The sequence below is a fragment of the Melanaphis sacchari genome, unplaced genomic scaffold (genome assembly GCF_002803265.2).
Source record: "Melanaphis sacchari strain LSU unplaced genomic scaffold, SCAv2.0 Contig23_pilon_pilon, whole genome shotgun sequence".
Classification (NCBI taxonomy): Eukaryota; Metazoa; Arthropoda; class Insecta; order Hemiptera; family Aphididae; genus Melanaphis; species Melanaphis sacchari.
In genome coordinates this window covers 275,542-293,374 of record NW_020271114.1, presented here as the reverse complement: position 1 = coordinate 293,374, position 17,833 = coordinate 275,542, and the positions used below count along the sequence as shown (strand labels likewise).

The window sequence follows — 17,833 nt, the reverse complement described above, 5'->3', positions numbered from 1 at the left end:
TATCACAACGCACGTTTGCCGTACGCTGCGATGACGAAACATCCAACATTCATTTTATTAACGCAGGTATACCTCAAGGAAGCATCCTAGCCCCAACCCTCTATAATATATTTACCTCAGACATTCCACACTCAAATAATACACATCTTGCTACATTTGCAGATGATACTGCCATACTATCCTCCAATCCCGATTCTAATTCTTCAACAAAATCACTCCAAGATCATCTCAACAAACTCCAGATTTGGTTCAAATTATGGAGAATAAAAATTAACGAAGAAAAATCCACCCACGTATCATTTACTCTCCGTTCCACCAATGGTCCTCCTTTATCGATAAATAACAACATAATTCCTCAACATGATTACACTAAATATTTAGGCATCCATTTAGACAAAAAACTAAATTGGGCCTACCACATAAAAAACAAACGAAAATCATTAAACCTACGTTTTCATTCTCTGAGACATCTTTTCCGTTCTAATATGCCACTTAATATAAAACTACTAATACACAAACAAATTATACGCCCAGCCATGATATACGGTATTCAAATTTGGGGATCCGCGAAAAAATCAAATATCTCTATCCTTCAATCCTTTCAATCAATTAACCTAAGAATAATAACAGGAGAACTATGGTATGTTAGTAACCAATCTCTCCACAAAGACCTAAGAATTCTAACACTTCCTGAACTTGCTTCTTGCTATTTTAAAAAATTCCACAGGGACACACAAAACCATCCTAACCCTCTAATATCTAATCTCCATAATCCCTCTAACCCTATTAACCCATTACGTCGACTCAAAAGAAACTGGGCTAGAGACCTTCTCTAACTCATCTTAGCACAAATTTAGTTTTCAATTTTATTTATTTTCTTTTTTTTTTTTGAAGTGGTGTCAATGGGCTCCTTCTTCATGCACGATATTCATGCATTGTAACTTATTGTTCAGACATTTTTACTTATTGTATTATGTATACAGATTGTAATATTTTCTTAATAAAAAAAAAAAAAAAAAGTTACGTATATAATATGTATTTTATTTAATTTAAAAAAATAATATGCAATACAAATTTTAAACTAGCTTAACCTTTATTTAGCTTAGTTACTTTAATAAAAACCACTCAATAACTAATGTTTACTTCTTTTAATTATAGTATAAAAATAACGTAATAGACTTAAATTTATGGTTTGAACATTTAATACTTACATAAAATAAACCATAGTACATTTTATTTTCAAAAGTAATCCTCATATTTTATTGATAAAAACACTCATTTCATTAAATGAAAATTTTCATTTTTTTTGTCTAACAATTATTAAAAAAAAAAAAAAATTGCATTACAACTTATTAATATAATTACTAAACAAATTACTTTGTTATTATATAGTATTTTAAAATAACAAGAAAATTTAAAATTATGATTTTAGTTATCACTTTAGTCGTCACAGTTCTCTAAAAATATTAGAATTAATATTAAACTATACGTTTAAATCTATAGGTACAAATATGTCAAAAATTTCGATGTATGTAGTCATAATAAAGATAAAAATTTTATACTTGAAATATATGCAATATATTTTTAATTTTTGATGATGATGTAGTATTATTTAAATTATTAATTTTTACTTTTATTATTTTTTTTTTTTTTTTTACTTAAGTGGAGTTTTTAAAAATGTTGTCTGAAATATAAAATTGTATAGTTGAAAGTTCAAAAATATACAAAATTTAATATGACTGATTCTATGTTATACCAAATATATTTTTAATCAAGGCTGAAATATGCATAACTTAAAGAAAAAAATGTAGAATTCATGTATCATAAACGTCCTAGCCCTAGTTAAAATATTTCAAGATAATTGTATAGCATATTCAACATATTGGCATCATCGATTGATTTTCACGAGTATAAAAAAGTGATTTTAAATATTTATATTTTAAGTAGTAGTGAATGATATTATTTTAGACTTAGTGATAAAGTATAATCTTAATTAATTAATATTGTTAGTAAAAAAAATCATTATTTTTGATTAAAAATGATTGAAGATTTTGTTTTATTTTTTAATATAATATGTTAAACTAATAAATGTTTAATAAGAACTCAGATCTTGTATTAGAATTTACCAAAATTTAGGTTATATATTGTACAAAATACATTTAAAACATAACTCAATTATAACTATATCAGCCATTATAAAATATGTAATATAGATATAAATATTAAATACAAATATATATTTTTTATCATACATAATAGTTTCTGATTTTATTTACTTATAATAAAATATAATTAACAAAAATATGAATTTAATATAATACCATTTTGGTTTTTCAATTATTAACTGAATTTTGTAATAAAAATTATATAAATCAATATTTTATACTGCAGATAATGGATTCATTATTTAAAAGTAGAAATATATAATATTGTAATGTTGTTGTTTGTTAAACAAAAATAACGAAAAGTATATTTCATAATAATTGCATGCTTTTGTGCGTATTGAGGAGAAGGGACCTTTAAAAAAACACATTTACCGGCTTAAAAATAAACTATTCAACCACCTCGAATATTATTTATTGTTACTGCAAACAGTAAAGTTATGATATAGATCGCAAAAAATATTTTATTCTACATTAATGTAGTAGCTTAATGTATCTTATATGTAACTATAACAAAATATATAATAACATGTAGTTGCGTATAAGCCTTAAGGTATGTATATTAGTTGATTGTTTAGCACTTGTCTTGCTCGATAGCTTAAGTACAATTTAGTTTTATTATTACATAGATATATCAATCTGAAAGATTAAATATTACTTATTATATAAAAAAATAACCCAAGAAAACCTCAGATTTCTGGAGGTTGTAACAAGTGCACTTGGTAAAAGATCATATAAATATACTAAAGGTATAAATAATAGTTTTATTTTTATACATAGCCGTGATACACTATGAAATATTTAGTTCTTATAACCACTTTGAACATTTTTCATTTTTTAAAATACAAAGTAAAAAGTTGTGAAGTTTGTAACTTCATTTTGCTAAAAAGTTATCAAAATCGATATTCTAGTTTATATGGTTTGACTTCAGAAGCTTACCATTATTTTGTATCATACTTTATAATTATCTACTTTAACTTCGAACTATTATTATTTTTTAAAATTAGCTAAATAAAGAGTATTATGATTAAGTCCATATTAACTTTATATGATAAAAGAAATAGTAATACGTTATGTTTAGTATTGTTAATTTAATTATGTTGATAATGGAGAGATACTTTGGTTTGATTATAATGCAATTATTTTATTATATATGTAATTTAAATATGTGTAATTTTATGTAACTTTTGCACAATACATATATTTTTGTATGCTATTTCAATATAATTAAGTAAAACTGTATGGTTGATTAATTCTATTTTATTTTTTTACATAATTTTTATATTTTAAATATGGTACTGAAAGAGCGTTTTTACAATGAAAAATGTACTGACTTGTAAAATAAATCATGTATGAAAGATATCTAATAGCATTTTTTAGTCGTTACATAGCCAGCTCAGATGAAAATCTCAAATTAAATTTAAAAATACAACCGATAAATACAAGGACTTTAGAGTTTTTTTTAGTTGTGTAGTCATATTATGTCATTTCGTTAGGAACAATACATGAAGCCACTCATTCCAATAGTCTACATTGGTTTCTGTAAGACAAAAGCACTAATAATACAATATATGATTTTACTTTATCTATTTTATAGTTGTCCAGTAATCGGCTTAAAATATCAACGGAAAATACTCGTAAGTAAAAAAATAACAACTTTCAATCCATTTTATAAGCCAAGTGCTGAATGGTTTGGTTTATTTTATTATTTAATCTATTTGATACAAAGACAATCCATGTAAAGTATACCATATGATAATCGCGTAGGTATACCAATATATTCAACCACAACACGTAAAATACGATTAGATAAATAGATTTATCCGTAGATATGTGTCACAATTAATAAAAGTTTTACGATAATGGTAAATTCTTTGTCTAATAATTGTACTTTATATGTTTGATTATTATTAAAAAATAAATAAATATATATAGTTGTAAGAGTACAAGAAATTCTTTAAAATAATATGAAATTTAATATTTATTTTATTGAAAATATAGTTTTTATAATTAAATATACTTAAGATTTTTTAAAAATTGAAATTTAAATTAATTAACTAAAAAAAATATGTATTGGTGAGTATGCTAGGTATATATAGTACTCTTTATAATAATAAATCTCAAATTTTAATCTATGTGTAATTTAGTCAACTTTATCTAATAATTATATGTTTTTACTAAACGTTAATTTAAAGATTGATTATCAAAAAGTTAAGCAGTAAAGTTTTCAATAGTTTAAATATAGAAAAAAATTTAACGTGTTTAAAACTGTAGATAATTATGTTCATTATGTATTTTATAGAAATTTGATAAATATGAATTCATATTTTATTTTAAATAGTTAATGGAAATATGACACACGATTACATGAAAAGTAATAAAAAGGCTCTGAAGCGGTGTTTTTAAGTTAAATTTAGAAGATTTCATAAGCGTCTTACATACTTCTAATAATTATTTCCATCTTTTTTTTTTTTTTTTTTATCTTATAAACCATTGATTTAAAGAAAAACATGTTTTAAAATGGCGAAGTTAATTAATAATAATAACCTACATAATCTATCAATGAAAATTAAAGATAGAATTTTGACTTTTAATTTTAATATTGTTTTATAAATTATCGAATAAAATAAAATAAATAGCACAATATTATTAATTTATAGTGTAATAAAACTTTTAATTAGTTTTTAAAGAGTAGGTATGGGACCTATTTAAATAATTACAACTTGTATAACCCGTTAGTCAAAATAAATTTTTTTTTCTTTGATCCAAAGTGCATTTTTCCATTTAAATATTTAACCACGATAACTAACAACGGTAGTTTATATAATAATTATTAAAACAACAAAATGTATGTTGTGAATACCTATTCAGTATACACATGATTCGGAACAGCGAGTTTTACGAACTAAGTTCAACATGGGAATAAAAAGACGTTCTAGTTTTCTACATATTATAAACATTAAAAAATAAAAAATTAAGCCGTTTTAAGATTTGCTATAATGCTATTAACAAAAGAGCATTGCATTAGGTCTGTTCAGCTTAAACACATTTTGAAAACAATAGTTGTATAAAAAATATAGAATGGTTGACTACTACGACGGCGGCAGCGTTTTCAATTATTATAATATGCTTTGTGTATAATGTTGTTAATACAGTACAATAGAATCTAATGGCAGTAGAGACATTTTTTTGGATAAAAAATATCTTCTAATGTTTTGATTGAAACTATGCACAATGCACTAGTAGTTATTCTATTGTAGTTATTCCACTAAATTATTAAAGGTAGGTATATTATATGTAAAGGTTTCATTGAGATGGACAATTTGTAATTAATTTAATATATATATATATATATATAATATTATAATATGCTTAGAAAATACATTAAATTAGCATATATTACGATAAATGATTATGACCTTAATGGAAATCGTTTTATGATAACCATAATTTTACTGGACGAAAACAACGTGTGTAGTTTTATGTTTTAGCTGTTTAGTTTCTGATAAATACAATTTATAATTCTCACTTTATGATTCAAAAATTGCGTGTGCTTAGTTAAGATTTATTAATTATTTTTGTAACTCATACCTATTTATAAATATTTTAATAAGTTTATATTAGTAGCAGTAATATTAGGTAATTATAAATGAGCCACATGAAATTGAACTGAAATATAAGTGCCAGCTAGTTATTATATTTTATTTATAAATAATAAATAATCTTTATCGATATAAATTAATTTACAATAATAAGTATATTATATTTATATGTTGTAAAACTTAAAAATATAATAATAATTTAACTACATTGTATGTACCGATTTCTATTCACAGGGAATGTCAATATTTGTATCGAATATAAAACGGATGTTTACATATTTTAAGCAATTATTTTATAATACTCAAGCAGTAAGAATATTGTAATATAGTGGTTCTTAAACTGTGGTTTGTTCCCCTACGGGGTCATATATTTATTGGATTTTTTAATTTTATAGGTGCGTAATAAAATATAATGTAGTATTATCATCAATTGAATTCATCAAACTGAAATAATTATCATGCGTAAATAAACAGAAATAAAAATGAATACTTAGAAAGTGTATAGTAAAAATTTCCTTCCTCGTTAAAGAAATTCGTTCAAAAATATAATTGTTATTGGTTAAATTGTTTTTCTTTTGTGTCTTTTAATTATTTTTAAAAATAAGTTAAATTATTTTTTACACGTTTGTACTTTTATGATATTAAAGCTAAGTGAATTTAAAATAAACGATTTATATATTTCTTAGTACTTAATTAATATTATTAATTTTTTTATTATTTTAATTGAATAATATGTATATTGTATAATGAACGTTTGAATTGAAATATATTTAAATTATGTAGAAGTGAAATTAGTTATTACTGTAATTAAGACGACTTTATTCATTAATAATTAAATATGTTAAACATATTATAAAGAAAAAAAAAGTTTTGATGAATTGTTTTTCTTGCTATGGCCTATGGCTATGGTGAAGAGAGTTGTATTTTTATATTATAATGTAAAAAAGCTGTGTGATGTATTTGAATATGGTTATTTTATAAAAAGTCTTAAAGTATTAATTTTAATCATGATTTTAAGTTGTAAAGCTTATGCAGTTTTTAAATGCAAATTTGCAATACTTTGAACTAATTTAATTGTTGACTAGAAATTATTAAGATATTGAAACGTATTTATTTTTTGGTTAAGGATTTTAAGATCACATAGATCTTTTGGTAAACTGATTTTGTAAATATTCATTTTTAAGCTTATGTACCTAATATCATAACTCTCTCTCCCACAAATTTGTTAAAACATGATAAAATAGCGCATATTGATATTATTTTAAAAATCTGACATCAAATCATACTTTAATATGCATCTAGTGAAATTGATCTGAGCATTGGTGCATATGTTACTTTATGGATATTTGTTACCTCATTTAATATTATAATATAATATTATTAATTATACGGATGACTTCAAAGATCAATACAAATGTCTAGCCGGCTAATTAAATTTTAAATCTATTTTTAATGTTTAGGTATATTGTTATATCGCACTTGAAGTCAAATAACCGTATTCATAACTTTTAACACTATGTTTGGAAGAAACGAAATTCTTGCGAATAAAAACATAAAAACTACAAAACGTGAAATGCTTTACCTGGTACTATCCTGGGCCCGTTGGCCGTAACCAGACCAGTACCATAGGTCACTTGTGACGGAGTGGCATTCGACGACACAATGCTGATCTGTTCGAGGTCGGCCGACTGACCGTGGTGAAGCAAGCGCGTGCTGCTAGTGGACGTGGCGGGTTGCGCGTCCGCGGACTCCCGTCGGCCCGCAATGCTCTGCACCAGCCGCATGGTGGTGGTAACACCAAGTTGCGGCGACGGCGGTGAACGTCAGCCGGGCTCGGCGCTGGTGCTGGTGACGGCAGTGGTGGAGGCGAAGACGACGACCACCTCCTAGAAATAACAACGACGACGACGACCGCGGTATCGGTATCCCGTTGCGGATGCTGTGGCAGGACCGCGGTAGCTGCTGCGACAGTGGCGATGGCCGCTCCGACCGCTCGGAACGCATGATGACCGGTGCCCCGGCACGGCGGTATCACCACCGCCGACCATTGTTTGTACCAACGCCATGGCCGGGCGCGATCATCTCGTCGTGGTACAGCTCCCGAGACAACGTTGCGTCACGACCGTTGGGCGCGGACGGGCTGGCGTGAGCGCGTCGTCACCGCCGTCGTATATTGTCACCGACGCCGCCCGCGCCCGCTCCGGTTCCGTTTCCTGGGTTGTCCGCAGGCCGTCCCGCTTCGCCGGACACCAGGATGCTCAACTTCCGGTGGTTTCGGACGCCTTCAGCGCGGCGGACACGTCACCGCACGGCAGCCGGCCAAGACTCTGGTGCCGCGTGCTGTGGTCCTAATCTGCGAACCAACGGATAAAACGGCGTTAACAAGCGTACATCAAACGTGAAATGGGGCGTTACATCCTGATTGTGTGCAAAGTAAGTTTTCAGGTAAGTTGTTACGCGGAGATATTTTTTATATTGTAAATGTTTTGTGATGTTTTTAATTTGACTGTAATATTCATCCAAAAACGCGATAAACTTTTTTTTTGCAATTAACTTCTCACATACTACACAATTATTTTACTATACTGTCTATTTGACTGTATCAAACTATATATTAGTATTATTAATACGTACCAAAAAAATATAGTGTAAAGATTTTTAACTTGAATACCACTCACTTTCGGTGATATCTGTGAGAAAGCCTAGTGTCCCTTTTAATTTCAACCACTCGGTACGATGTTAGTTGGATAACTAATCAATTTGTATTTCTACGGTGTTGTTTAGGAAATTAGAACAACAGTGCCTGTCGTCAACGTTATATATTATAGATATTATACGTTAGAAATCGATTGCCGTTGAGTCGTTAAATGTCTAGATACTGAATTGATTATAAAATACCTATTTAATATTAAATTATTTTTTCTAAGATTAAATTAAATAGTTTTTTTTTAATAAAATAAACTAATATATATATACGTATAAGTAATTAAACTAATATTTGAATAGATTAAAGATATAAATAAAATCATTTTTGGTCTATTGTAAAATAATTAAGATATTTTTTTCTAAATAATTTACTTATAATTAAAAATAAATTTAACTTAGTCAAAATATTTTTAAATACTAAAATACTACTTAAATCTTGTGATTTTTTGCAGTTTAACAGAAATTATAATTATACTTATTTTTTCCAGATAATATGTCATGTAGACATAAAAGATTATGGAAGAACAGTGTAATACTATTCATATCATCTAAAATTAACCTGTAATGAATACATTTATAAGGTTTGTCGAGAATATTCCATTGTTACTCCTAAGTAATATTCTTTTTTATAAACTACATTTTGTTATATAAGAGACACCTTGAAAACCTTTCATGATAAATGGATTTGTAAACAATTTTCTGCTTTTATTTACTTCGGTTGTAAATTAAATTATCTACTTAAAACGTTATGTCCAATTGATCTGAATACGAATATCGTAATATAAATGCGTAAAGATTTATTGAAAACGTTTTTAATTTAATTTAAAAACCTAATTAACTATAAATTTCCTAGTGACTGGATTCAAAAGTGGAATATCTTTTGTATTGGACCATTATTCTTAATGAGAATAAAATCTAGATTACACCAAACTAGTTGAAACTAATATGATTTACTTGTTACATGAAGATAGTGCTTTTATAAACATTTCATTTGAAATTATTTATTTATTTATAACAAATATATTATATACTTATATTTTTATCTATTCGAATGACATAGATGAATCATTTTTTTTATAAAAGTTCAAGTTCTATTTTAATAATTTGAAATAGAATAGTTATTTATTTTTGAAAGAAAATTTAACAAATCTATCATAGTAACTTATTCAATAACGAGGTGTATTCAAAACATCTTGTCAGAACAGAAAACATTAGTTTTCTAGTAGATTATTAATACTACAATTGTTTTAAATTACTTAAATTAAAAAAAAAAAAATTACTGAGAATAAAAAAGTAAAATCTCGGCTCAGAATTTTTTTTTTTAATGCCCCGATAATTTAACAGTCAAAAATTATTTTCAAAATACTTTCTTTTGACAACAAATATTCACACAAAATAATAAATATACAATGGTATAGTTAACAATATATTATTTATTAAGTGGATAAATTATACAATATTAAAAATGTATTAAAAATGAATAAATTATTCTAATGTTTGTGGATTTATCTTGTGCTGAATTTCTTTCAGATAACTGATTAAAATCATCCATGAATATAGTAATATAACTGAGAATTGGATAAAATAAAATATTGGTTTTGTATTTAACCATAACATTTCGAGATAATTAAATATTATCAAAATAAAATATATACTTGTATACAAAATTATTAATAATGTGGATAAAATCATGCTCCATTGATTTTTTGTTGTCCCGCGTGTCTCATTATGTTTAATATTTATTTCATTATTAGTTTTCATTTGTTCGATTAGCCGTTTAACTTCAGTTAACTTCAATCTTTTATTATTATTTAATTTAACTTCTTCATTCGCATTATATTTTAATTCATACCATGAATTGTTTATTAGCCATAACGTATTTGGACATCTAGCTCCGATACAAATGTTCCTTATAATATTATAATATAATAATGTATATTTTATTGTTTTAAGCTTAACGCAAACTTAAAAAGTTTTTACTTGTTTTGTTGAATAAATGACCATATGACTATTGCATTCCATAATACAAAATAGACTGCCCAACATATTGTAGCCGTAGAAACTAAATTTTTTTGTTCCTAAATATATATATTTTTTTATTATTAAATGGATAAAAACACTTTTAAAATATAATTAGTTTACTTTATAGGCACCAATAAAAGCAATCGACCATATTACGGTCATAGTAAAAATAAATAAAAACATGGTAATCCAAGCCACTATAAACAGATAATAACAGTGTTCATTAAAAGTATTATATAAGCAAATACATCATTTGTGGAGATAATCTTAGCAAAAATACACTAATATAGTAGACAATATAATAAAATTGATAGTAAATAGTAAATTTATAAATAGAAAAAACTGAACAACCTAGAAAAGTTTCACGTAAAATATCTAAAAAATTGTCAATTTATAGTTTTATTTGCGATTTAATGGAAATAAATAAATGTTTCATACTTGGCTCTTCCATATCAAGAGACAACACGTTAACTAATAAAATACATGCTGCCAAAGTCTGAAAAATATTTATCAATATCATGATTGAATTCATTGTAAAATGTCTTAAAAGTTTTTTTCTTACAATAAAAACTGAACTGAAGGAAATAACACCAACTTGGAGTGTTATAATTCCGAAGGTATTTTTGAGAAACCACATTATTTCCACTAATAAAATATATAATAAACAAATAATTATTGATGTTATTTTAAGTTCACAATATATACAATTATAAATGAACAAAAGGATCCATGATTAGATTTTATTTTATAAAAAGACAATAAAAACTAAATTAAAAGACATATGTTATTGAATATTGTTATGGAAACATTGTAAGTTACAAATTAACTTTATCGATAAAATTCAAAGATAATTTTTGGAAATCCATAACATCTGCATTTCTGCGTAACATAAATTATATTTCAGTGACGATTTAGGTAATGTTTTTTTTTCTTTGACATGTTTATTACTTCTATTCTAACAAATATAAAATAAAATGAAATAATCATTTGCAATAAATAAAATATTTATTTTTTTTTTCTGATAGATAAGGTCAACAAAATAAGGATTGGATTAGTGTCTTATTAATTAATTGATTTTTATTTCAAACCATTAAACATCGAAATGGCGTTTATAAAAAAAAAATCTTAATTGAATCTATATAACTAATTGACGGATTTATATGAAAAATTAAATGTGGCTTACCCAAAATTGCTGCTCCATAATACTTACACTATTTAAAATCCACCTATTTGACCTCTTTTAGTATTAAATATTAGTCGGTGGTGTTCATGAGAGAAGTTGACATGACATAATTGTCACATTGAAAATATAATTTAATCTTCTCATTATATTATATTTCTAAAAATAACGTCGAATACCTTTCGTAAGTAATTTAGACGTTGTTGTACCGAAATTGCCTATATATCACGCCGGTTAATAAATATTGAGATTAATTTTCTATACAATGCTATTTATTATATTTTGGAACCAGCTGGTACTTTTCATAAATAATTAAGTAAGCTACTATTTTATAAGTCATATCATTAAACCATAATATTGTATATTTTTAATTCAGAATTTAATGTTTTAAGCCTTTAACCATAATGTTATAAATTATTGTTATATTTACAAAGACCAGTTAATCATTACATATTCATTGCATAGATAATTACTAAATAGATAATAAACTATTTAACTATATAAATATATTTGACACTTATAATTCAAAACAAGATAAATTAAAAAAAAAAAAAAAGATTGTAATCATTTTAAGTCCATATTTATAAATATTATTATTAGATTTAGATGGAATAAGAGGACACAAGCTTTGTTTTTGTATGTTCTAAAACATTTGTAAACAATTAAAAAACTGGTACACGCAAAAATAAATGTAAAAGATTAATTCATCCGGAATGACTGAATTCGTCCGTAAACTAAAGGAACTCATTCAAGTGTATTAGATTAGACTATGATAAAAATTATATTAAAATGTCGTCTCATTATTTTAAATACATTTTTCTACAATCAATAAAAGTGTTTATACATTTGGAAAATTTATCTAGATATTATTAAATAATATTTATACAAGTTATTTTTAATTATATGTTTCATAAAAATAAATGTAATTTTAAAATTTATTATTGTTATTAATTTATATTTTACCAACAATTTTTTTCTTTTGTTACTCAAAGTATTCATATAAGTACTACACAATATTCAAAATCGTGAAAAATGATTTTTACACTATGGGATAATTATTTTGGATACTTATTAAATTATTTCAATGCTATGATTTTTTTCATTAGAATGATTAGATGATAAATTTTTTGGTCTTTAAGAATAGATGTGTTGTTTATTTCAGTAAAGTATGATGTTAGCAACATCATACAAAATACACTTAGATAGACTGTTTTTGTTTTTGGTTAGGCAACATAAAAAGTAATTTTTCTCGTAATTCATGTCGTAAAAAGTTTGATAAAAGAATAATAAATAATTTTAGTATAGAGTTTATTTGTAATTTTTGGTTCAGAACATATTGTTATTTATCATACATTTATTACCTATTAATTAAAAAAAAATTATATAGTCTTTTAACTTAGTAAAATAAAATAAATTCAATGTTATAAAATATTAGTATGAAATTATCGTGTTATACAGATTGATTTAACAAGCATGCTCACTCATTTTTTTAAATAGTGCAGTTATTTATAATCTGATTTTTGGAATTTTTAAATATTATATTTTAAGACCATTTCATCTAATACAATTATTCATATATATTTTTATATATTATTTCTGATAATAATAAAAGTAAATAAATGCTTTATTTTTAGATTATATGTCCAAATAATGCTATAAATCCCAAATGCTTGAGCATTTATGCAAACCATTTTTTTGCTTTGACTTATTTAGCAAACGAATATGAAATAATAATATATATGATATATGAATTTAATATATGGCATTATCAAAAGTTGTTATTTAATGATTAAAATTGGAAGTGTTTTATAGGTAGTATGTTTTTTTTATATTATTAGCTATTTCAACAAACTATGATAGCTTAATAATGAAATAAAATTAATATTAGGTTATGTCATTGAAAAAATTCAGAGAATCGAAAGAATCACCAAAAATTACGGGTTTTTCAACACATACTTGTTCGTGTATGCAATGATACTACTCGATGGTTGTTGTAACAGAAAATATAATATTTTATAGTTTTTTCCCATCTTCGGGTACATAATATTAATCATATATATTGCAATAGTGTACACCAATGCATGATGACGGATGATTGTCGACTACCGTTGCCGATTGTTAATATTACGCAAGCAATAACGCACACATATTTGTTGGTTTGTATTGATTTCTCTTATTATATTCGTAAATCACGTCAACAGGATGAAACCTTCTGTGGTGTAGGTGAACGTTAGTGGTTACGATAGTGGTGGTGGCGATGACGACGACAAAATGGGTGACGGGGATCCTTTTAAAGCCACCAGAACCTACTTGAAAATTAATCAAAAGCTCGAATGGCATCGAGTAAATGATGTAGACAAAACGGCTAATGACCCAACCGTTTTCTGGATAAAGTTAAACGTTCGGTGCGTAGGTCATTTTTCATTCAAGATTATTTTAGTTTACTGCCGTCAAAATGACTATCTTCTACCACAGCAGTTTAGTTATATAATTATATATATATATTCAAAAAACAAAAAAAAAACACTTAGTTAAATAATCAACCAAAGTTTTCCTTTTCAATGACCATGATGATATAAATGATTCCATTCAAATTATTAAATAATTTTTTTCAGATACCAAGTAAAAGTGCATTGTTTAAACCAAGCCCTAATTTGTTTAAATAATTCATAGGTATGTAGTAAATTAAGAACATTTAATTTAAGTTTTAAGATTTATTTCTAAATTATTAAAATGACTTTGCAAAAATGGAATGGTTCTTTTTAACTTTAAATAATTAAATGTTTTTAAAATATTATTAAATAATTTACAATAATTTTTAAGTTGTTAAGCATCGGTTTACATTTTATTTTTTATTTCAAACTAATAATTATCTAACTAAATATATATATATATATTTAAATTATGGTATACTTAATCTAGCATATCTATTTTTTATTTTCCAAATTAATTCTCAACTTTTTTCTAACTTTTCAAATTAATTATACAATGTCACTATACGTAATTAAATCGGAAAAAAATATTAGGATGGTGGAGTCTAACTTTAATTTTTGCTATTATGGGCCAAATTCATATTTATTCATTATAATTTCCTATGTTCACTTCATTTAAATATAATATTTTCATCATTAAATCAATATAATAAAGTAAAATAAATGGTAATTTTAATAATTTATAGCTCTAGTAAGAAGTGCGCAATTACTAGATGAGGCCCGCAAACGTAAATTAAAAATAGTATATATTAAAAACAAAATATTTATGAAATATTTGTATGACACTAAAAAATACTGTTAAATATAAGTAAACCGTTGAATTTAAGACGTAACTATCCAAAAAAAATCGGAAGAAGCAATAAGACCTAAAACCGTTGATGTATTTAAACAACTTTTGTCTAAGAAAAAATATTTTTTACTTATATTTATAAAAAAGCTATTATAAGTAGAATCAAATCTAAGAATCTAACTATCCAATATACTTCATTTAATATTTAAGAAACAATACTACTTATCACATTGAATTTTTGTTTTTATTAATTATACAAACTATATAATATATTTTATCCATTTAATTTTCTTATTTATTCAATTTTATATCATAAAAACACGTAAATTTAGTTAAGAAAATCAAGCAATAAAATAATTATGATTATTATACATTATTATATTTCATTTTTATTTTTACAAAAGGGTCCATGATCATTTTTGCTATTTTTAAGGGGTCCGACGGGAGAGAATTTTAGGAAATTCTGATCAAAATATTTACAGGTCTTATATTATACGAAAAACGTACACGAATGCATGCATATATTAATATGATATGTAAATATATATCAATATCATTAACTATAAATTAATAAAAGCAAATAAAATTAAGTATGAAAATATTTTTCATAAGGTACAATAAGCTTTAATTAAAGATAACCTCTTTTACTTTTATCAAAAATCTGAATAAAAAAATGTAAAAATTACTTAGCTATTACAAGAACATAATAAAGGTAAATAAATTGGCATATTTTCAACTAATTTATTTGTTACAAAGTACAAACCACTAATGAGTAATGAATATTAAATATACTTAGACTGATTAAAAACGTCGTATTATTTTCTCTTATTGAAATTGATTGTTGTTGTTTATTATTATAAAATTAAGTAAAAATAAGTAAAAAGCTTGACAGTAGACTAGTATTAGTGGTTTTTATAGGTAGTGTATTAGTTGATTTTCTTACAATAGTTTTCACGATATGTTTTATTAATTTTTAACATTTTGAAACCAATAAATTGTATTTTTATATCGACGTACTATGAAAATAAGTTTGGTTTTAATTTAAAATTCGTATTGTTTGTGTGTTGTAATTTAAATTTATTTTATGTAAAATATTCATTCATAGATATTTATAATATCGTAATACCTATATTAACATGACTGACAGTGTGATCCCTTTTGGGTTTTCTGATATTGACACATATTATATCGTAGTTCTAAACTCTCACTTAGACTGCGAATTCGTAAGAATAATAATCTAAACGTCTGACTGTATATTATAATATTCAAATTTAATATTTATGTATATTACAGCTTTATAGGAGTTAGTTAAATCTAAGTCATTTATCAACGTTGAATGTTGGAATGACTTACACGTAACGAAATGATTAATAGTACAATCTAAGATTGTCAGTAAATAAGCGTAACTTGTGCATTAGTGGATATAATATATTTTATATGTTAAATTGTAACAATGTATAAAATATATTATAAAATGTTTACGTATGTAACATAGTGAAATTTGAAATTATGTCACACTACATACATGGACTAAAAATAATTTATTTGTGCAGGCGTAAAAAACGACGATGACACGTGCGAAATGGATTAAGCTAAAGGTCCGAATAATTTTTTTGTGCACAGACTGCAGAGAATATCGTTTTAATAAAATATAGTGTAATATACTATAATATATAGTATATAGTATATACAAATCAATATTTCTGGTACTAAAAACATTACGCGTGAGAGTTGGGTTAGGTGTTTATAATATTTTTAAATCTAATTTTATAAAGTTGAAAAAATACTTCATCGAAGTGTGATTTAATAAAATAATTATTCGTGAGCGGTGTCGGTGCGATTTCATTAACACCGCTCATATGCAATATGTATTCAAATAATATAATATTGAAACTGTTATATGATAGTATTGTAAAACTGAGATTCTGGAGTTTTTTTATCATTAATATTAAAGAGTTGAAGAGCGAGTACAAAGCTTAATGCGTTACGTTTCTTATATAGGTCGACGAGCAGATAAAAAGTCTGGTAAGTTATATTTTTAAATTTTTTTTTTCAAGAGTAAAACATTAGTTTATAATAGAAAAATAACATAAAGAATCATAGGAATGATAATTATTTTTATCTACCTTTTAAATTTAAAACGAGCTATTCAAAGCTTATATTAAATACCAAATATATTTTAGGTTATAAGTTTCCAAAATCCAATATAATTTAATATGATATTTCAAGTTTTTTTTAATCAGCTACCTAGGTATTTGTCTAATAATAAAATCAAAATATTAATTAAATTGCTTATTGTATAGGTAACTAAAAATGTTCTAGTTATTCAGTATAAAATTGATTCAATTTCAATAATAATTGTAAAAAGGCTATAAGAGGAAATATTAATTCGAATTCAACTAGTCCACTATTATGGATGAAATGACTTAAATTAGATCATAACATTTATCTAATAAAAAAAAAAAAGTCAGCTATTCATTGATTTCACGGCAACTATTATGCCATCAATTATGTTGATACTCCTAAAGATATACTACCAATAACGAAATGACGTTGGTTCAGCTTGCGTATTAGTCATTTTAACCATAAATTTATTTTATTTATTTATCAAAATTACCGTTATCTTACAACTTGGTTTTATCATAGCCATCACACTATTTTCAAATAAATGTTTGTATAAATGAAACAATTAATTTTCAAATTACTGCAACAGTATAAATTATTAAATTATATTCTTAGTTACGTTTTATTGTGTGACTAAACAATGCCATATTAATATATGTAGAAATTCAAATTCTGAATAACTAATGAACTTAAAATGTGATTAAGAATAGTAGTGCAAATATATATTTATAATTTTGGGTTTCAATAAGAACTAG

The 17,833-nt window shown here is 24.9% G+C and overlaps 2 protein-coding genes across 3 annotated transcripts in view; both read right to left on the bottom strand.

Annotated features, from left to right (window-relative positions):
* LOC112594573 (cyclic nucleotide-gated cation channel alpha-3) overlaps positions 1-17,833 on the bottom strand; it is a 104,244-nt gene that overhangs the window by 50,137 nt on the left and 36,274 nt on the right. For both annotated transcript variants that reach the window (XM_025339419.1, XM_025339420.1), the window contains exon 2: positions 7,347-8,117. In XM_025339419.1, coding sequence (XP_025195204.1) covers positions 7,347-7,548 — 202 coding nt within the window. In that variant the 5' untranslated portion in view covers positions 7,549-8,117. The remainder of the gene's footprint in view (positions 1-7,346; positions 8,118-17,833) is intronic.
* Positions 9,956-11,129, bottom strand: LOC112594708. Its single transcript, XM_025339660.1, has 6 exons — positions 11,055-11,129; positions 10,931-10,988; positions 10,613-10,689; positions 10,451-10,548; positions 10,126-10,379; positions 9,956-10,038 (listed from the first exon to the last, which is right to left on the bottom strand). Exons 1-6 carry the CDS (start codon positions 11,127-11,129, stop codon positions 9,956-9,958), a joined length of 645 nt encoding a protein of 214 aa, XP_025195445.1.